Source organism: Epinephelus lanceolatus, chromosome 10 (genome assembly GCF_041903045.1).
Source record: "Epinephelus lanceolatus isolate andai-2023 chromosome 10, ASM4190304v1, whole genome shotgun sequence".
NCBI lineage: Eukaryota > Metazoa > Chordata > Actinopteri > Perciformes > Serranidae > Epinephelus > Epinephelus lanceolatus.
In genome coordinates this window covers 34,232,833-34,254,280 of record NC_135743.1, presented here as the reverse complement: position 1 = coordinate 34,254,280, position 21,448 = coordinate 34,232,833, and the positions used below count along the sequence as shown (strand labels likewise).

General features: G+C 40.0%; 1 protein-coding gene across 11 annotated transcripts in view; it reads right to left on the bottom strand.

Moving 5' to 3' along the window:
* Positions 1-1,110: 1,110 nt before the first annotated feature.
* snap91a (synaptosome associated protein 91a) overlaps positions 1,111-21,448 on the bottom strand; it is a 70,647-nt gene continuing 50,309 nt past the window's right edge. For 2 of the 11 annotated variants that reach the window (XM_033640274.2, XM_078171953.1), the window contains exons 16-28: positions 17,435-17,674; positions 16,017-16,100; positions 15,662-15,730; positions 15,127-15,312; positions 12,418-12,489; positions 9,405-9,635; positions 6,396-6,593; positions 6,270-6,288; positions 5,722-5,812; positions 5,438-5,518; positions 5,113-5,247; positions 4,936-5,024; positions 1,111-3,540 (exon numbers count right to left, since the gene is read on the bottom strand). In XM_033640274.2, coding sequence (XP_033496165.1) covers positions 4,944-5,024; positions 5,113-5,247; positions 5,438-5,518; positions 5,722-5,812; positions 6,270-6,288; positions 6,396-6,593; positions 9,405-9,635; positions 12,418-12,489; positions 15,127-15,312; positions 15,662-15,730; positions 16,017-16,100; positions 17,435-17,674 — 1,487 coding nt within the window. In that variant the 3' untranslated portion in view covers positions 1,111-3,540; positions 4,936-4,943. The remainder of the gene's footprint in view (positions 3,541-4,935; positions 5,025-5,112; positions 5,248-5,437; positions 5,519-5,721; positions 5,813-6,269; positions 6,289-6,395; positions 6,594-9,404; positions 9,636-12,417; positions 12,490-15,126; positions 15,313-15,661; positions 15,731-16,016; positions 16,101-17,434; positions 17,675-21,448) is intronic. The other 9 variants (XM_078171952.1, XM_078171954.1, XM_078171955.1 and 6 more) reach the window with 5 other exon arrangements.

The following is a 21,448-nucleotide window of genomic DNA, read 5'->3' as shown; positions in this document are numbered from 1 at the left end:
AGAATCCCCAACTATGCCAAGTATCTGCCAATACTCTGAATTTAGTATTATGCCAACAGAAGACCATTAACTCTAATATATACAATTTAATGAATTTTAGTATAGATTTGGGGCTTTTGAGAAAACTTTCAGGGTTGGAGCCCCGGAGGCCACCCACTGCTTCCCCCATCCCTGTCCTCAGCTTATTGTTTTGGTTTTCTGACCCACATCTTTAATGTTTGGGTTCACTCCCACTACTCTCATCAGCATCATTTTCAACTGCAGGCTGTTTTCATTTAAACAAAAAAGTTCTAGTCAATCCACTGTATGCTACCTGGCCAGTACCAGAGTGCAAACAAAGTTGGCAGCTAGCTGGTGAACATAGTGGAGCATTTAGCGGCTAAAGAGTAAATATTGGACTTCTACACAGCAAGTAAGTAAAATCAACTAAAAATAGGTAAATGTGTACAGGTTGTTGCTCGGCCTGTAGTCCACACAAGGCATTTTTCTCTTTTTTTAAGGTCATGTTTTGATCTGCAAGATCCTCCTTAGGCGGGTATGAAAGAGAAAACAAGAATGTCTTCTAGAAGAAATTAGAGCAGGAAATGCAATTTTTCTTTCACACCTGCCTGAGGAAGCTCTTGCATACTGAATCAGTGCCATAAAAGAGAAAAAATGTCTAAAGAAAAAAAAACATACTTCGTCACACACCCAGACCCAGAAAGCTATTAGTGCACCTATGCTGGTTTTCTGTGTTAATTCATTTTTGGTAATTTGAGTTAGCACAACTGTTTTTGGGGGAATTTGTATCAATGAATAAAATGAGATATGAATAAATTGAAGTGTAGAAACTACATTTTCATACAGGGCTGAAATGTCAGATCTGCATTAGTCTGTTTTGTACTTCAGTGGTGCAAATTCCCTAACAAATTTGTACTTTCTACCAAAAACCAAGTGACACATGATGCACATGGGGCCCCTGAGGGTCTGGGGGCACAGAGCATTTGTCCACTTTACCAAGTTAGGAATAGGACTTCATGAACAGAGGCTACTGTTGAGGTTATGGACACAAATTCACAACATGGACATTTCTATTATCTTCATGGCATAGAAGAAAAGAAATCCTTCATGGGCAGTTCAATCCGTCATTGAATTTATTGCACCTCAAAGGGCTTACATGCACTGGGGAGGGCCATAGTAAATAAAATAAATTTACAACTAAACAAAAATACAACTTTAATAATTCAGTCATGAAAAATGTTAATCTCCCATTATTCTCTCAGAATCATATCAGATTCTCACCACCAGTCACTTATTCAGTCCACTGAAAAGACAACACACAGAGTAAGTGTTACATCAGTCTGATTTACAGCACGGGACTGGGACCTCTGGTGTTGCACAGCTGTCCAAACGCACATCAACATTTTGATTCCATTGTAAGTCTGCAGGAACAGAGGTGCTTTGTGTTAAGATGCTTTTGGGGACAAGATCATGGTTAGGGTGACAGTGGCCTCCTGTGGATTTCCACACTGTGCACATCACTAACAATAAGTACTGTTCAGCTGACAATGAGCCGCAGGTCAGCAATGATCAAATCAACATCTTAAGCAAAGGTTGTTCAGAGAGCAGTCAAATGTGATTTATTTGTTTTGTTTGTCTGCATTTTCAGGTGACCTTTATTAATTTGCTGTAATTTTAATATTGCCATAGCAGCAGTGCAGGCACACACTTTCATTTTATTCAACAGCACAGAGTGCAACAGGTAAGTGACACGGAACTTAAAGGTACCCTGTGGAGTTTTTTTATCGCTAGTAGCCCTATTAAGCAATATTTTGATAACCAGGCCCCCCATTTTGTATGTAAACGACTTGGGTTTTAAAGTTTTTGAAATAAAGAAGCCTTCTAAAATAGTGCTGTCATGATACTGGAAATTCTAACTTCAATACAACGCCTTGGAAAATATTGATATTTGATACCATTTTTGATACAATGGGGAATTGACTAAAGGGCATAAAATTGAATTTTTTCTTAAAAAATAAATATAACAAGGCTATACCATGATAACAACAACTTTCTTTCTTTCTTCTTATTGCAGAGAACAGCAGAATAACTGTAGTAAACATTAACAACAAGAGAGAATGAAAAAGAGCAGCTGTTACTGGTGTATCGATACTGAAGATAACGTATTGAAATAACTTAAATATTCAGAATCAATATGTATCGAAAAATCACTGTTTCAGAATTTATGATGAAGAAAATCCCTACAGATTAAGGCCAAATCTTATTTGGTGGGAAACAATGGGTGTAAACTGAACTCAATAGGGCACCTTTAAAATCTTACTGATTCTGACTTTTTTGAAGTGTCCTTCCTGCTGGATAAACATGCGAGTTGTCTGGTATCCTTTGAAATCCTTTGTCTTGCTTTGATCTGTCTGAACACAGAGTTTGGTACTGCAATGTAATATCTTACTCTAAATACAAAAACAATCATACCGATAATGAAAGCACAGGCAACAGATATATCCACATGGGTCGTGTCAAAACCGCAGCTAGAAACATGTACAGTTATATTGAGAGACAGTTTGAGTTTATTTTTGTGACTGAAGGTAACTGAAGCATTTTCTGTGGAAGTAGGTTGTAAGATATGTTCTTTCATAGCAATGCCAGCAAATATCGACAGCCGCCTGGAGGATTATTCTAACAGAAACAGAACGTATAAATAACACTGGACAAAAAGACAAATAAAGAAACATAGAAAAATAAGCCACAAGTAAAAAAAGAAACAAACAAAAAGGATCACTTGCTGGTCTGGTATGATTCAGAAGCCCATGGAAGTTGTTTCTTCATATACAGTATATTAATCCTATAGCAGTATTCATATTTGTTTCCAAATACTTTCAAAAGATGACGGGAAATAGAAGGTTACTCACACAACTTCTTACAATTTCATGTCAGAGTCACATTTATATTTCTCTTCAACAGACATACAGAATAGAGACGTAATCCTCGCCAGCGAAATCTATGTACATCAACGAGGACCTTTCTGTAAACAACACACAACATGGTTCTCCAAAAATCTACCGGGGCTTTGTTTACCACTCTCATCCAATCAGAGTGGGACAAAGAAGAGCTCCTCCCCCTTTGTAAGGAGGCAGGGACAAATATGGGATGGTGGGTGGGGCTTAGGACACCAAAGCACATCCATCATTCAACTCAACACTAGAAAGAAATCTAAACACATACGCCTTCACTTTCTTTCACTTACTTCTGTGGACTTTTTTGTCAGGGTTTTGAGTGATTTTGTTTAGACAAAAGATTAGTACATCTACATAAGGACACGCTTGTTTTTTTTTTTCTCTTTTTTTCATATATATATTTATATATAATCCGCTATGGTTCACTTTCACAGTTTGTGCTACGACATCACACAGGAGAAGGGTGGGGTGTTGATGGGCGGGATGGAGATAAGAGGCTCTTATAAGGTTGAGTAGCTGAACATCCTGAGATGTTGACAGACACCAGGTAAAAGGTGAGAGGGCCCTGCTCCAGAGAAGAAAGCAGCTGGAAGACAGGAAATAGAGAACATTTCAACATCAGTCAAATAGTTCTTGTGGTTATCATTTTAAATAGTGCAAAGCAGCACTAGTAAGTAGCCAATAATCTATTGAAATCGAAATAATTCTGAGAATATTAATTTTAAACATTCCACTTGAATGCAAAGTGCACCATCTTACACCGGGCACAATGGGACGCATAGTGCAGCTCAACTGTCACTGCTAGTTTCAGACCGGTGCAGTTGTCATTTTCACAACCAGTGCCCACACTGTGTAAATACTTGCACTCATCTGTGGGCCAGTGGGCATGTGGGTCTTAAAATAAGGTGTATTCAGATGCATTGGTAGCATATTGTTATTTTGAGGCAGCAGGAAGTGATTACACCCTTGACCAACAAAAACTTGGTCTAAAGTCAGAATGATTTTCAGAAGCTAAAAGTTTAGTTCTGTTTCCTCTCTAAAGTTTATGACTACAGTTTTTAAATTGCTGCTTAAATGTCCCACAATATTTGCTGCAGTGACATTACTGCTCCTACTGCATTACTCTCAGCAGAAAACCACTCGCTTTTCCAATTTGCCAAATCTGCCATGTAAATAGCGCTGCGCCAGGTGCAGGTGCACCTGGCTTTTAAAGGGAATGAGAGATGACATACTGATTGGTTGGATAAATGTTACGTCCAACACCCACCTGTCATTATGGGACTAAATACGAACACGTTGCCCCTTGCGAATTACTTTGAGCCCAGATTATGCGCCATATAAGTAGTAAAAGTGGAGTTGGACATGCCCTAAATGCACTCATGCCATGTACTTTAGACCATTTGCTATAGATCAAATGGGCCCTAAGTGTGTAACAAGGTGCACTTTGTAAAAATTACTGAACTTAATTTTTGTGTAATTGAAAGGGTAGCCAGCTGTAACAACCAAGATTATATTTTTAAAAAGGACATTGAGAAGTGAGAAGCTTATACTTATTCACTATTTCATGCTATTTGACAGAGCAGCACAGATGGTATAAATTTGTTAAAATCAGAAAAAAGTTGGAAACATGGATCACCAGCTTCATCTGCAGGTGCTGTACCTGGTAGCAGAGTAGACGTAATTGAGTGCAACAGAGGTTATCAGTGTTTTCCAACACTCAAAAAGCACTCCACTTTCCTTCACAGAGGCACTGTTATATTAAGAAATATTGACTAATCTATGTTGAAGTCATTTCTCAACTCTGCAAACAAATTCTTAGGATTTGGAAACAAGTATCTCTGTAATTTAAACATTGTAGTGGTGCATGAGCCATGTGAACTCTCTGTCCACCAAAGGTATGTTATTTTAGCTCCCATATGGCAGCTAGGGATGCTAGTCATGCTGTACTGAATATACTAAAAGTACTGCTCTGAGCTCCCACCTGGGGCGTTATAAGAAGTCTTTGAGGTCGAGTTCTGCCAAAGGGTCCTTGGGTTTCTTGGGGCTCTGGCTCGCAGGTCCTGTAGGAAGCTGGGAAAATAGGGGAAAAATGTGATGCATTAAAAACTCGTTTGTGTATGTATAGACACTGTGAGGTTCACTATGTGTGGTTTGTTACCGGTGCTCCTGGTGCAGCGGCTCCGGGTGCAGCTCCAGCCACCCCTGTGAAGGGAGGTCTCATCATGGGCTGTCCCATCATAGGCTGCCCCATTAAGGGTTGCATCATGGGAGCTCCGGGTCCTCCTGCAGGAGGCTGGTAGGACAGGAACAACACAGTAGACTGAGACTTTTAAGGAATAACCGGATTAATCATCACTTGCTTTCAAAATGATCTAGATAGTATGTATGTGTTAACTGTGACAAGGGTTACCCTGCTAATTCAAAAGCCAATAAAAGTTTACTGTTAAAATTTAGATAATTTTCTATACAAGAAAAAAGCTCACTATGCCAAAGCCGGGCTGTGTGCTCATCGGTGGCACCATGGCTGCTACAGGTGCCCCAGGTGCTCCAGGGGCGGCACCAGCCTAGAGAGACAGGAAGAACAAGGTGCATCAAATGGTGACAATAGTAAACAACATTTTTTCTTTTGTCATGTTTATCTTTGTTGTTTGTCACGTCATGAGACTGTGGCAGTAGGCACAGCCCCAAACTCAGTTTGCAGCGAAAGTGCTCATTGGATAGAGTGTGATAGCATGGTGAGGGGCTGCTTTGTCCTTGCTGTTCTTACCATGGGGGCTCCCGGTGTAGCCCAGCTTGTGGGGGCTACATGTGGCATCCAGTTGGCGCCTCCTGTCAGCTTCTTCTCACTCTGTGGGTCCCTAAAGGAAATCAAACACAGGACACACCTCAGCCTCTGTGCCACTTGTCCTATCATACTACTAATGCTTGGAGTGGTGACTGCAGACACAGGTTTCCCCACACTCAATTATCAACCTATAATTTAATAAAACCAAACCCCAAAAATGAGCTCAAAACAAAGTACTGGTTAGATACAACTATAAGTCAACAGCGCATATGACAAAATCTGGTGTAACAAAGTCAAAAATCAATTGAGGACATGGTGTTTAAAGGGACCCTGATCAGTTGTGAGAATTGTGCACCCTTTTATATCCTATGATTAAATAATTTAATGACTTTGAAGACTTTCTTTATTTTAAAAAAGATATTCATTTCTTTCAAAAATCTACAAACACTGCAGCTCCATTAGAACAATACATATGTGTTTAAGCCTTCACGCATCACACATAGAATTTACATCTATAAACACACACTTACTTTTTCTTTACTCCAAGGTCTAAAGAGAAGAAAGAAAGAGTTACAAGTTACATTTCTATGTAAATATTAAATATTTATAAGAAACAGAAATGACTGAGCTTCCAGACAAGCAAAGCTGCAGTCTACCTCCAATCAGGTTGGCCAGAGATGAGTCCAGGTCTCCTCCGACGGTTTTAGAGGGGGGTGGTGTGGCGGGGGGAGCGGCTGCGATGCTTCCCGCTGCGACAGGAGTTCCCATGCTTCCTGCTGTGCTTCCAGCTGTGCTGCCCCCGGTGCTCTGGGGCGTTATGGCGGGCATCAGCAAGTCGCCTAATCCATCAAACACTTGGGGACAGGATGGGAATGGCGGGACATCAGAGAAACAACACAGATTACAAACCTGCAAATCCCTAATCTAGATATAACACAAGCAGAGGGCAGATGTGAGACCAGGCATGGTGAGAGGACAATCCAGCTGTGACAGCATCAGTAGTGAGCTGGGCATCACATGCACAATATAGGGCTGTACTGTAAGTATATCTGTGCATTCAAAGGGACATAATTACAGCAACTGCACTCACTTGGCTAGTTGCTTAGCCAGTTTACATAATCACATCTCAGGAATTTAAATACTGGCTGATTTTGGAATAAAACACTGGTTTTGAACCAGGTGTCATCAGGACCAAAGAGTTTACAGGTTTTTATTCCAACCAAGCTCTACAGAGGCACTGTGATGAAAACTTGTTGAAGGTGAATTTACTAAGGTGGTGGCCTCTAACCTTGTCTGATGTACGTCCACAACCCTGTCAGATGAACTTAAGTAACCCTTCATCAACACCACTTGTCAGGTTTTAAATATAGTAATTCATCTGAATTGATTTTTAAGAGGATGTCATTTAACAAGATTATTCATATAAAGCAATACTGTTTCATTACAGTACAATGGAACTGTCAGAGTTTAGGTCGGCTTTATCAAGTTTGTATTTGTACTATATTATAACTGGGATTGGCAGAGTCTGGATATTTCAACCATTTAACCATTTTATTCATATAGCCTTTTAACAATATATCCATGACATTAAGCCTACTATTTCAACAATGTATCCATTGTTTTAGCTAACTATTATTAGCTAAAACATTTTCTATTATTATTGCTTTCTTTTGGCTAACAATTTAAAGAATGTTTTCATTAATTTTAGCTAACAATTTCAACCACGTATACATTATTTTTAGCTAACTATATCACCAATTTATTGCTTTCTTTTAGCTAACTCTTCCAACCATGTATCCATTAATTTTAGCTAACAATTTCAACCACGTATACATTACTTTTAGCAATATTTTATTGCTTTCTTTTAGCTAACTATTCCAACCATGTATCCATTACTTTTAGCTAACAATTTCAACCACATATACATTACTTTTAGCTAACTATATCAATAATTTGCTTTCTTTTAGCTAACTATTCCAACCATGTATCCATTAATTTTAGCTAACTATTTCAATAATTTATCACTTTCTTTTAGCTAACTATTCTAACCACGCATCCATTACTTTTAGCTGACTTTCTCAACAATTTATTCATTGCTTTTTAGTTAAGTATTTCAATCATTTATCGCTTTCTTTTAGCTAACTATTCCAACTGCATATCTACTTTTAGCTGACTCTTTCAATCATTTATCACTTTTTTTTAGCTAACTATTCCAAGCACGTATCTATTACTTTTAGCTAACTATTTCAATCAGTTATTGCTTTCTTTTAGCTAACTATTTCAACCGCATCCATTACTTTTAGCTAACTCTTTCATTTATCACTTTTTTTTAGCTAACTATTCCAACCAAGTACCCATTACTTTTAGCTGACTTTCTCAGCAACTCATTCATTGGTTTTTAGCTACCTATTTCAATCATTTATCGCTTCTTTTACCTAAGTATTCCAACCGTGTATCTGTTACTTTTAGCTGATTCTTTCAATCATTTATCACTTTTTTTAGCTAATTATTCCAACCACTAGCTAACTATTTCAATCAGTTATCGCTTTCTTTTAGCTAACTACTTAAACAATTTATCCATTACTTTAAGCTAACTTTCTTAACTAGTAATCCGATACTTCAAGCAAAGACTCTTCAGCTGTTGAGACTTCTCTCTACATAATGTCACTAATTTTCATGCAGGTGTGATAACCAACTAATAAGTGAATATTGTTTTCTACTCAAAGCCTAATTTAAAAAAATTCCTACGTAATCTTTCATACCATCTTGCAACTGCAAAAGTACCCTCTGGGATACAAGTATTACTGGTTAAGAAACACTGCATTATTGGATATAGTGATCAATTTTATTTGTTGAAGAGGCTTCACAGGTTTAATGAACCAATTGTAAAAAAAATACAAAGATATAAAATACATAAAACCTGCAGACTCTGCAGAGTAGGGCCTTGATGGCATGTGGCCACTGCTCCAAAAGACCAAGGGCAAATAAACATCAATACAGTAGGTTTTGTCTCATGCAGGAGACAATCGGGGGTCAAACTGCAACATGCAAAGACGCAGAAACGAGAGACTCTTCCAAACTGCACATGCTGAAATTTACTGCCGGGTGAAACTCACCAATCACAGATTAGAAGAAGCAAAAAAAGACCCAGCAGAGTGGAAGGGGTGGGGTGGGGGGGTAAAATGGAGCAGAAGAGAGAGGGTGTGCAGCAGAAAGAAAGAAAGAAAGAAAGAAAGAAAGAAAGAAAGATTGCAGAGGGAGGTGGGTGAGCAGGTGGAGAGGTGGAGAAAGCACAGCATTTGTGAAAGTGTGAGAAGTACAAGAGAAGAGATAAAGAAAAATCATTGCGAGAGAGGCAGCAGTGCTGAGCAGTTAAGCAGTCAGCAAAAACAACCGTTGTACGTAAGGAGAACAGTGACAGCAGCACATGTCAGTGTGTCATTCATGCAGTAGTCAAGCTCTCAGCAGGAAGAGATAACTAGGTCATGGTTAATGTAGCTTTAAATGAACCAGGGCAGATAAATGTGCATCAAGCAAATGACCTGTGCAAATATAAACAAAATACTCTTTGAAATTCTCAAATGAAGGCATGGCAATGAGACAGATTTCTAAAATGAAACAAAAAAAGTAAAGAAATTGTTTATAACGTATCATGATCCACTTACTTGAAGCATCAAAGCCACCAGAGGGTGCTGGTGTGGTGGTTGCAGGTTCTGGCACAGTTGGGACTATTGGTGCTGCAGCAGGTACAGGTGGTGTTGGAGCAGTAAGGGAGCCTAGAGCATCAAAACCAGATTCCAGGAGGTCGTTCTGGGCCGGGGCCGAGGCTGGAGCTGGAGCCAAGGCTGGAGCTAGAGCAGGGGCAGCTGTGGGAGCCAGGGTGGGCGACATCAGGCCTGAGGGAGATAACAGACAGGACTGTAACTGTGATATTTTATGTTCTGCTGTTGTCTGACTCACCCTAATTTCATGAGAAACACACATGAAATATGATTACTGACACAACAGAGACATCTTGATAGCAAAATGAAATTTTGGTTATCCCTATGGGGAAAGTTGATCAGGGCAGCAGCAAATGGTGGCAGTATACAGCACAGACAAACAGGATATAATACAGCACATTACTCAACCATTCACATCACTAGATCTTATTAAAAACAATAACTGAAATATATTTGTACAACAGTATCCAACCAGGACATAGTAAAGTACACCAAGACAAGAAAATAGATGAAAAAATTGCATCATATGCCAAATGTTCAATCAAATGTTCAGCGATAAATAAAATAATGAAACAAATCTAAACAAGGAGAAAGCATGGTTCCCTTTTAGTGATAGAAAGTACATTAACTCATACATTTCAGATTACTAGGGCTGTCAAAATAACGTGTTTATTTCGATAAATAAATGACAGAAAAAGAGCCATAAAAGGGGCCTAAAAAAAATTAATGCTGATTAATTGTGTTCCATGGTGCCCTTTGACCCGGTGCGTCACTGAAGGCTACAGTGGCATTGTCACATGGAGGTAGATGGGACAACGCTACTTAGCCCAGTGAATGGAACATTAACATTTAGGAAGCGCCCAGCTGGAACTGTTGATAGGAGCACTGTTCTCTGCATTTTCTGCAGGAAGGAATTTTTGTACCATCAGAGAACTTCAAACTTGAAATATCACCTCAACGCAAAGCATTTAGCAGCGAAGGCCTGAGCTAGCACAGCCTCTGGTGCTAGCGCTAGTAGCCAGCCTTGTCAAGCCACACTCGACCAGGCGTTCAGACGCAAACTGAGTAAGCCTGCTTGTGACCACCTAACTAACTCCCTTGCAAAATGGATTGCAATGGACTGCAGACCAATGTTGCTGGTAAAATACAGGAGGACCAATTGTGTCCAAAATGCAGCAGCTTCACTACGACACGTCTGCCAAAATTTATTTACATTGGAATTTTTTAAATACTTTCACAGCAAAAATTGATGCATGCAATTAATTTAGATTAATTAATCACAGGGCATCTAATTATTTAGATTCATTTTTTTAATCTATTGATAGCCCAAATGATTTCCCCTCTAAATTTCTCAGGTGATTACATTTGAAGTGACAGAAGTTAGAGCGTCTTCATCTTCTGTACTGTGATGTAATCGCCAGTGAAATGGGATATTTGATCAGTGTACAATTACAAAAGGGATTTATATCAAATCCTTCACATTTGATTGGAGCGCTAAAAGTGGACAAGCTTAGAGTTACGCCAGATGTGAAGATACAGAGGACTGCTGGCTCCACACCGATCAGGAGGAGGATAACAAGAAGATGAATGAATTAGATTAATGAATTAAATAGGCTAATTAGACCTAGCCACATTGTTTTGCTGACAGTTGGGTGTGCCATAATAGTAAGGCCCTGATGGTGACAAGCTGACAAGATAGTAGCATCTGTCAGGCAGAGAGAGACAAAGCCTATCACATGGTCCATTTAACATTAGTTGCTGCAGCAATCCACTGTAAAATTAATAATTTATAATAATCTGGAGCTCACACAGATCCCGCTTTTCTCAAGAGAATAAATTCTAGCTCATGGCCTGTAACCACAGTATTTTAGGGAATTTAAGACACAATGACGTAGCATGCTGCCGCTAGCTAGCTAACGTAATCATGGCCTTGTGCTGCTAAAAGTTGCAGATTGATTCATGGGTGAATGTTGTGATATTGTTGGTTGAAGTTAGTTGGTACTAGCTTACGTAAGCACACGTCATACTGTATTTTGTTTGCCAGGAGGAAAACATTATACATAAGATGAAAAAAAAAAATTAAATTTTTTTGGCATATATTGGTGAATTAGTGCAATTGTCCAGGAATGTAATCTAAAAGGGTTAAAAATGCATTTTTCATTTCATCTTAACTTAAACTAACAAATTATCCATTGTTTCTCAAGACAGAAGAGATAAATAAAAAAAATGAATAAAACTTTCTGTAGCGTAAGATTTTTATTTTGTTTTTCCTTCCATATATGACCCCTAAGTACTTTAACTTGTATTATTTTCATTTTTCCTGATAAGCTGTACCTTCAGTAGAAATTTGAATGCAGGACTTTAACATTTCATGGAATATTTAGATAGAGTGGCTCATCACGACCAACAGGTTAGGTGCACGGGATCCTACATTTACATTTTGCATACTGAAAGTACATTTACAAATGCTGCCGTGCAAGCAAGATGTCTGTCTGCATGCATGACTACACTGTGCGTGTTGGCAATGTCATATTTCTTTTATGTACAAAGATGAAAACAGATTAAACTTTTGTAATACTCTAATTCATGAAATACTGCCCACACCACAGTGACAGAAATGAGATGGGCGAGAAATTGGCTATGACATCACTAAAAGGACAAGGTGGACAGACATTTTACAGACATTTCCAGTCCAAATCCACTTTGGAACTGCTGTGTAATAACCAGTCCTGCCAACTCTGTGTCATTACTAATCTGACAAATGCATCTCCGTCATTTCCTCCTGCATAATTTCTTAATCAACATAAAACATTTCTGTCAGCCAGTTGCCAGCTAAAAACTTTTTGCAGACATCTTATCAAAATTCCCTGGTACTTTCAGCCTTTATAATTCAACCTTAATTTCCATAAAAATACTTCAGTGTCACCCCATAAAAAGACAGTCAGAGGAAACTCACCTCCCAGCAGATCATCTCCAGGCCCTCCAGGAGCAGAGCTCTGCTTCTCCTCCACAGGACTGGCAAAGGAGTCTGCAGGGCCGTCCAGTTATCCACAATGCAGCATGGAGGGCAGAAAGGGGTGAGAGGTCAGCCCTGGACCACACACTGGGACACAATGGGGGGTAGGAGACAAGATTATCTTATCTTGATTATCTTCTTTTTAAAACTATAACTGAAATCACCAAAGTTAACAAAACATCAAATAGAGAAGGAAGGTTAGTGTGGACAAAGAAAGATCCCCAGCCCTGATGGGACCTTTTCTGTCAGTCTGAAGTCATAATGTATGCAGTTTTATTTTCATAACATAAACAGTAATAAAATAATTTGAGGCCATGTCATGCCTGCATTTGCTTTATTTGTCCTGGAGTGGGTTTTGGCATAAAATGTGCAGGACTAATACACCAAAAATGTAAAAATGTACTTCAATGCTATGATACTCCCCCACATGAGATACTGTATGCCATGTTGGACCCAAGCTAACCAGACCACTCTAAATCCAATCAGATCTCTCTACAGGCAAGCATTGAAGGTTCTGGACAGAAAACCAAGACAGCACCACCACTGCAACATTCTCTCCAAATACAATTTACTAAGCTTCAACAATGTAAGTACATTATCAAACATTTGCTTGGTACATAAAATAATCAATAATGCGGCCCCCCCACCATTGAAAAAATTCATACTCCCCTGCTCTGAACAGAGAACAAGAGCTTTAAGATCTGCGACGAGAGGAGACTGTAAAATCCCACAAAGAAAGTCATCCTTTGGTCAATCTGCTTTCTCCATCAAGGCCATCGGAGAATGGAATAGACTCCCTAGTGATTTGAAAATCAACAGGAATTATCGCAGTTTCTGCCTTGCCACAAAGAAATGGCTCCTGAGTAAGCAATGTTGCCAACACTAGGTGCTGCTGTCAGATTTCCTGTCTGATTTTCTGTCATTATGTCTCGTTTTGCGTTTCTCTCTTCTGCTGTTTATCTGAGCTCTGTTACAGATATTTCTGTCATATTACCATTGTTGGTATTTAATCATCCCTGCAATCCTGAATTACCATCGTTGGTATTTAGGTTTCTTATTGTTGTACTCTAAACTATAATCAACTCTGTAACTTTTTTTGCAGCTATGAGCACTTTGTCGACTACCAACAGCAACACCAGCACTTTATCTATGCACATTCCTGCCTTGTACTTTATATCAGGAGCTGCTACTTGGACTGCCTTTTAGTGTTTTGTAAGTTGTTCCTCCCTGCACTGTAACAACTTGGTTATTTTAAATGTGGAAATTGTATGTCTGTATTGTCTCTGTGCTGTCCTCTGTTCATCTGTATTTTAGGTTTTCTTTGTTTTTTTAGATTGTGGTCTGTGTATCAGAATCAGAATCAGAAATACTTTATTGATCCCCGAGGGGAAATTATTTATGTTACAGGGTTAGGGTTAGGGTTATATTGTAAACTATATGTTGGGACTACAGATGGAAATTAGCAGTTATTGCTAAATCTGGTGCAACCATCTCCTCATCTCTTGTAAATGATTAATGCTATTGCACACTGTCCCTTGATAAACTAAATAAACTAAACTAAAACAAAATTAAGAGTCTACAGCCATGCTAGCAGCTGTTTGAGGCTGCAAAGCAGTGCTTTAAGCTAAATGCTAATGTCAGCTTAAACTCACAATGACAATGCCAGCATGCTAATGTTTAGCAGGTAAAATGTTTACAGTGTTCACTTTTGGTGTGCTAACATGCTTACATTTGCAAATGTCAACCTCCAAAAAAGAATTTTCAGAAAATGTATTTATTATTATCATTACAGCGGTGTTACACCCCACTCTCCTGGTCCCTGTCACCCACAAAAATCCTGAGATTTATTTAATAAGAGCAGCACAAGCTTTCCATATAGTTTCCTTTAATATTTTCTATAATAATGGTTAAGCATGCAAATCTGATTTAAATGAAATCTTGCATAAAGACTATAATGCAATGGGTGCAGCACAAGAAAGTCCAAGCCTGTCCAAGAAGTTTCCTGCGGTGTCTACAGCAAATTTCACTGTAATCCTGTGGTTGTAATTATATTTCACTAAAAACCAAAGATGTCAATCTCATGCCGCAGTCTCGGATTCAACCCCTGGGAACCATAATTGTCTGTACAAAGTTTTGTGCGGCCTAGGTTGAGAAAATGTTGGTCTGGACCAGAGCAATGGACCAAATGACAACTGACACACACTTGACCGTAAGTCCTGGAGGAAAGACATACATCTCTCATCGTTTTTACTCCAGTGCGTTCATTTTCCCAGACAAAATAAAGGTGACTTGAAATTTAAATCTACATTTAGTGGGGGGTAGGGGGGACTCTAGACAGAGACACACACACACAAACACAAACACAGTCTAATTCTCATTTTGGGGAATGTAACTGTTGGCTACTGACTAATGCTGTCTGTTTTATATATACATAAATGTATATACATAGGATCTGTCTGCAGTCTAACAAAGAGTCCATCACCACATCTAGACAACACCAGCCTCACTGGTCACTTAAACAAGAACTTATTGTAACAACTGAGGATGGTAAAGATACCCAGAAGAGAAAAATAAAATTAGAAAATGCACATTTTAGCAATCTACATGCTGTTGTGAAGAGATATGTATGTGTGTTCTATGGTACAGTACCCAGTAGGTCAATGACAGGTGCCGGCTCTGCTTTGGGTGGAGAGGAGGCCTCTGGGGCGGGAGCTGCAGCAGGAGCGGCAGTGGCAGGAGCTGCTGCAGCAGCAGCAGCAGCAGCAGCAGCAGGAGCCGGAGCTGGAGCTGGAGCTGGGGCTGGAGCTGCAGCTGGAGCTGGAGACTGAAATGTGTCTGAACAGAGAGATGGGCAGAGACAGAAGCAGTAATGTCTTCAATTACTCTCAGGTCTAAATGGCTACATTCCTCAGTCACAGCTTAATCTGTAGGGGAGAACGCTCTGCTCTTGCATTATTATGCCTGTTCTAAAAGGCTAGCAGACATGCAGAGAAGAAGCAGGCATCCCTGCATCTTAACTGTATATCCACATCCTTGAAGAGTGCACCATTTTGAAGTACAGAACTGGTGTATGCAGACACCAGCACCATGCAAAAAAATTTAATGATAGCTGAGGCTGGCTGCACTCTTCATGAAAAAGGATGGGAAAACAGTGATGCAGTAACTATAAAGCAGCTTAACTCACCGGTCACGATGTCTCCAACCGGAGCCGGCTCGGGCAAAGGAGATGGCCCGCGTGAAACAGCAGGAAGGTCTAAATTACCAGCGCAAGCATGAGGCAGAATACGAGAAAGAAGAAAACCACGGAGGACCGGGAGCAAAGAAAAGTATTAGCGTGGCAGGTAGAAAAAGACACAGCGTAGACAGAAAGCAGCCACAAGACTTGACAAGTGGGTTACATGCACAGTTCTCATACCACTATGGGGGACAAACCAAGACGTGTGGGGAATAAAAAACAGTTGACAGAGAAGTGGAACGTATGGAAACCAGAAGAGATGAAGAGGTTCCACACAAAGAGAAATGGATATCAGCTCCTGTACCTGAACCAAAAAGGTCTACGCTAGGAGTGGTAGCAGCTTTGGATTCTGTGGTAGGGCTTTGCTCAGGCATAGAATCAAACATATCTAAGAACAAGGACACACAATCATATGTACATTCAGATTTCCAGTCCAGTGCATACAGAATGATGAGTTAATAAGAGAGATGAGGGAGAGCAGAGAGAGCAGCAGATATTTTGATTATCAAACGGGTAAGTTGCTGTGTATCAGTGCAATGCAAAATGAACCAGTGCAAAAGTTAAAAGGTATACTGCCAAATGTCAGAATTCCCTATTTGCATCAGTGAATTTCCACGTGTCAAAATGGCTCCAGTCTCCACCGTATTCACTCCACCGCTGGTATGACAACAAGCTCACAGTGACTAGGCTGCTGTGCTGATGTTTCACAGGTAATATTTACCAGATTAATTTCATGAGTTTAGCCCTTTAGCATGCAAACATTTGCTAATTAGCACTAGCTGAGCCTCAGGGGAATGTCTGAAGCGTAGCAAGCATTTGGTTCGAAACCAAAGTTTGGATAAATTCAAATTTTGACCTGATGATGGTGCTACACGGAAAGTCAGATGCTTCATCCTCTGGAGAATATAAATATCTACAAATATTTCATGTTAATCAGTACAAAGCTTGCTGAGATTTCAATCTGGACCAAAGTGGAGGACTGACCAACATTGCTATCTGCTAACTAAAAACTTCACATGTCCATCTATCAATTATCTATGCCCACTTATTCTGTGCAGGGTCTTGGGGGTCTTTTCAATGGGCAATTTGGAGTCACTAATTCACCAAACCTGCATGTCATGCGTGTGGGATCACACCTGAGCACTTGAAGGAAACCCATAGCATATACAGAAGTTGACATTGAGCAATATTCCCCTTTAACTTAAGTGCATAAGCTACAATACAGCATTCTCAGCTATCAGTATCTAAACTATTGATCACAAGCGGGAGAAGAAAATAATTTTCTTCCCTCTAAGTTTTGGCAGTTAGTTAGTATTAGGTTAATAATCAAAACAAGTTGAGCAACCTCTGGTAATAAAAACAGATATATCAACATGGGAATGTTGGTTCCCAAACAATTAAAAATGGATTACTTTTTAAAATAGCACATATAATTCATGTCATTGTGGATTACTACTTTCACTATTTCAGTTTTGCAGAGGAAGTCAAGATGCTTGATTAACTTGATTAAATGATCTGTATCTACAGGAAAGGCATCATGGAAAACAGAAAAAACAAATCTGAAATGTAGGGACTGGGCAGGTTATTATCATTGCCACTACTGTCGTCATCACCACTAGCAAGAGCAAAACACAGTCATCATCATTATAAATACCATCATCATCATCAGTCATAATGCAGGGCAATGCAGTGAGAGGCATAATGAGAGCGAGAGGACTTTACCACCAAAGATATCTAGAGTCGGAGCGGCTGCAGACTCTGTGGTGGTGGTGTCGATGGTGGTTGTGGTGGTAGTGGAAGAAGGGGTGGGGGCAGTGGGGGCAGCGATGGGGGCAACGATGGTCGGCGCCTCACTAGAGGTGGGAGGGGTAATGGCGGTGGCCCCCGTGTCGGTGGGCATCATAGCGAACAGGTCCAGCTCTGGAGCAATGTCCCCACTCCCCTCTGTCGTAGCGAAGGGGTCTTCAGGGAGAGCAACAGGAGGGTGGTGTTGAGGGGTTAGGGGGGGTTATGATTAGAGAAGAAGGGAAGGGGATGGTGGGTGGATGAGGAAGGGGAGGGGGGATTGAGGGTTTGTTAAAGCAACAACACTGTAAAAAGCATATTTGTGAGACAAGATGCCTCTGAAGCTCCAAATCAGGGTTAGGCACAAACAAAGTAAACCAAGCACACAGTTGCTTATTAACTTCAGAACTGCTTCCACACAAAAGACAATGGGGAACAATTCTTCAATAACTGACTACAGCTGGTGTCTTAGAACAACTTTTGGTTTGTTGACTGGCCCAATGGCTGATTAGTTTTTCCTTATGAGAGCGCCCGTATCATCCACGTGTCCCTGGTACATTGTTGGCTATGTGATAATACCAACATGTTGGCATACATGAGGTTTAATGATACTGGGCCGCTGAAAAAGAATGAAATGACAATAAAAGTAATTAAAGAAACTGGTTTCTACTTGGCTCACCTTTCAACAGACCTACAGTGAGCTAGCTACAACGAAATAGCTCAGTGTTAACCAGGTATTACCCAGGCAACAATTAAAATCATGTCAGCTAAATAAACATTTTGAACAGTGGCAATTTACGCTCTCTGATGTGACTGACGTCTTGTTTTTAACAAAAAAGTTTTACTTTTACCCCTTTCCCACTTAAATTAGCACATGTAAGCAGGTTTTTTAGACACAGGAAATACCGCTAAAAATAGGCTATAGACTCCTTTCTCATCGTCAGTAGACCAGAGCCATGTATGCGCCTCTAATGCAGGTGACCTTGCCTTTCTGTTTTTTTTTTTTTTGTCATTGTGTTACATTTGATGTCCTGGCCAGCCATAAAACGGATTACTAAACAGGAGAGAGCAGCATGGAGGCCATGGACAACTTTACTGTGGTTACTTCTTTTTATGTATCTCTTACTTATTCAGTCCCTCTGTCAAACCTGGTGCAGACTTATTTGGAATTTGGAGCGTTTGAGCACTGCTTGGGCAAAGACCAATGGTATTCTGTGGTGGCGCGTTGTTGCTTTTTGCCAGTAAAGGGGCTAAAATTAGGGTGTTCATCTGGGTGTTGTATTCCCATCACTGCCGATTGGAGCCAATAAATACCTGTGGCTACAGCAGAGTCATTTGATCTGAGCGTGAATGTCGACTGTAACCTTTCCCATTATACAAATGTCAGCTGCAAGTGGTTGTTAGTAGCAGTGGTGCAGTGGAAAAGGGGCTTATGTATTACATCTCTGTTTCTTATTTGGTTCTCTAAATTGACTTAACCTTAGCAAAATTTTGACCTGAATAATTCTTTATACTTAAAATGAATGAAAGGAAAACAAGACTGTAAAGCTGTAGGCTACTACAGCAGTGCTTTGAGACAAAATGCTAAAGTCATCATGCTAATATAATCACAATTACTATGCTAACCTGCTTATGTTGGACAAGTTTTGTGTGTCAGCTTTCTAACATTGGCTAATTATCACAAAACACAAAGTGCAGCTGGAGCTGATGTGAATGTTTTGCAGATGAGAAAACAAAGTATTTGTCAAATTAATATTTTATCCCACTGATGGCGCCACATGAAAAGTCAGGGACTCACCAAAGTCAGTAGGATTCATCCTCTGGTAACCATGACTGTCTGTAAAAATGTGTTTTCCAGAGATAACATGAAACACTGGAGATGTAGGGGACACGTGGGTTATTTAAGAGCCTTCATATGTTGTCATTACTGTAACGGTAAGTTTACCAATAGGAAAAGTTTAAAAACCTGGTCCTTTCTACACAGGTTAAATATGAGGTCAGGTGTGGGCACAGACTTAAGTTAATGGCGAAGCATATTAAATAAACTGCAACTGTTTCTGTTACTGCTGTGGTTAGTATGCTAAGTGCAAACTAGGTGTACTGTAAAGCTACAAAAGTACATTACATTTATTTAAAAAAGCTATTTGTGAGAGGGAAAAAAGCACTGACATTACATTGATTGCTCCAGTCACTGTCCTGTCATATATACAGTACAGGCCAAAAATTTGGACACACCTTCTCATTCAATGTGTTTTCTTTATTTTCATGACTATTTACATTGTAGATTCTCACTGAAGGCATCAAAACTATGAATGAACACATGTGGAGTTATGTACTTTACAAAAAAAGGTGAAATAACTGAAAACATGTTTTATATTCTAGTTTCTTCAAAATAGCCACCCTTTGCTCTGATTACTGCTTTGCACACTCTTGGCATTTTCTCCATGAGCTTCAAGAGGTAGTCACCTGAAATGGTTTTCCAACAGTCTTGAAGGAGTTCCCAGAGGTGTTTAGCACTTGTTGGCCCCTTTGCCTTCACTCTGCGGTCCAGCTCACCCCAAACCATCTCGATTGGGTTCAGGTCCGGTGACTGTGGAGGCCAGGTCATCTGCCGCAGCACTCCATCACTCTCCTTCTTGGTCAAATAGCCCTTACACAGCCTGGAGGTGTGTTTGGGGTCATTGTCCTGTTGAAAAATAAATGATCGTCCAACTAAACGCAAACCGGATGGGATGGCATGTCGCTGCAGGATGCTGTGGTAGCCATGCTGGTTCAGTGTGCCTTCAATTTTGAATAAATCCCCAACAGTGTCACCAGCAAAACACCCCCACACCATCACACCTCCTCCTCCATGCTTCACAGTGGGAACCAGGCATGTGGAATCCATCCGTTCACCTTTTCTGCGTCTCACAAAGACACGGCGGTTGGAACCAAAGATCTCAAATTTGGACTCATCAGACCAAAGCACAGATTTCCACTGGTCTAATGTCCATTCCTTGTGTTTCTTGGCCCAAACAAATCTCTTCTGCTTGTTGCCTCTCCTTAGCAGTGGTTTCCTAGCAGCTATTTGACCATGAAGGCCTGATTCGCGCAGTCTCCTCTTAACAGCTGTTCTAGAGATGGGTCTGCTGCTAGAACTCTGTGTGGCATTCATCTGGTCTCTGATCTGAGCTGCTGTTAACTTGCGATTTCTGAGGCTGGTGACTCGGATGAACTTATCCTCAGAAGCAGAGGTGACTCTTGGTTTTCCTTTCCTGGGTCGGTCCTCATGTGTGCCAGTTTCGTTGTAGCGCTTGATGGTTTTTGCGACTCCACTTGGGGACACATTTAAAGTTTTTGCAATTTTCCGGACTGACTGACCTTCATTTCTTAAAGTAATGATGGCCACTTGTTTTTCTTTAGTTAGCTGATTGGTTCTTGCCATAATATGAATTTTAACAGTTGTCCAATAGGGCCGTCGGCTGTGTATTAACCTGACTTCTGCACAACACAACTGATGGTCCCAACCCCATTGATAAAGCAAGAAATTCACTAATTAACCCTGATAAGGCACACCTGTGAAGTGGAAACCATTTCAGGTGACTACCTCTTGAAGCTCATGGAGAGAATGCCAAGAGTGTGCAAAGCAGTAATCAGAGCAAAGGGTGGCTATTTTGAAGAAACTAGAATATAAAACATGTTTTCAGTTATTTCACCTTTTTTTGTTAAGTACATAACTCCACATGTGTTCATTCATAGTTTTGATGCCTTCAGTGAGAATCTACAATGTAAATAGTCATGAAAATAAAGAAAACGCATTGAATGAGAAGGTGTGTCCAAACTTTTGGCCTGTACTGTACAAGGCCAAAGAGAGAGACTAAAACAAGATATTAATAAAGAAAACATTCAAATATTGATGACAATGATTAATATGATGATCATCATTATCAATATCAAGGAGTATCAGTGTTA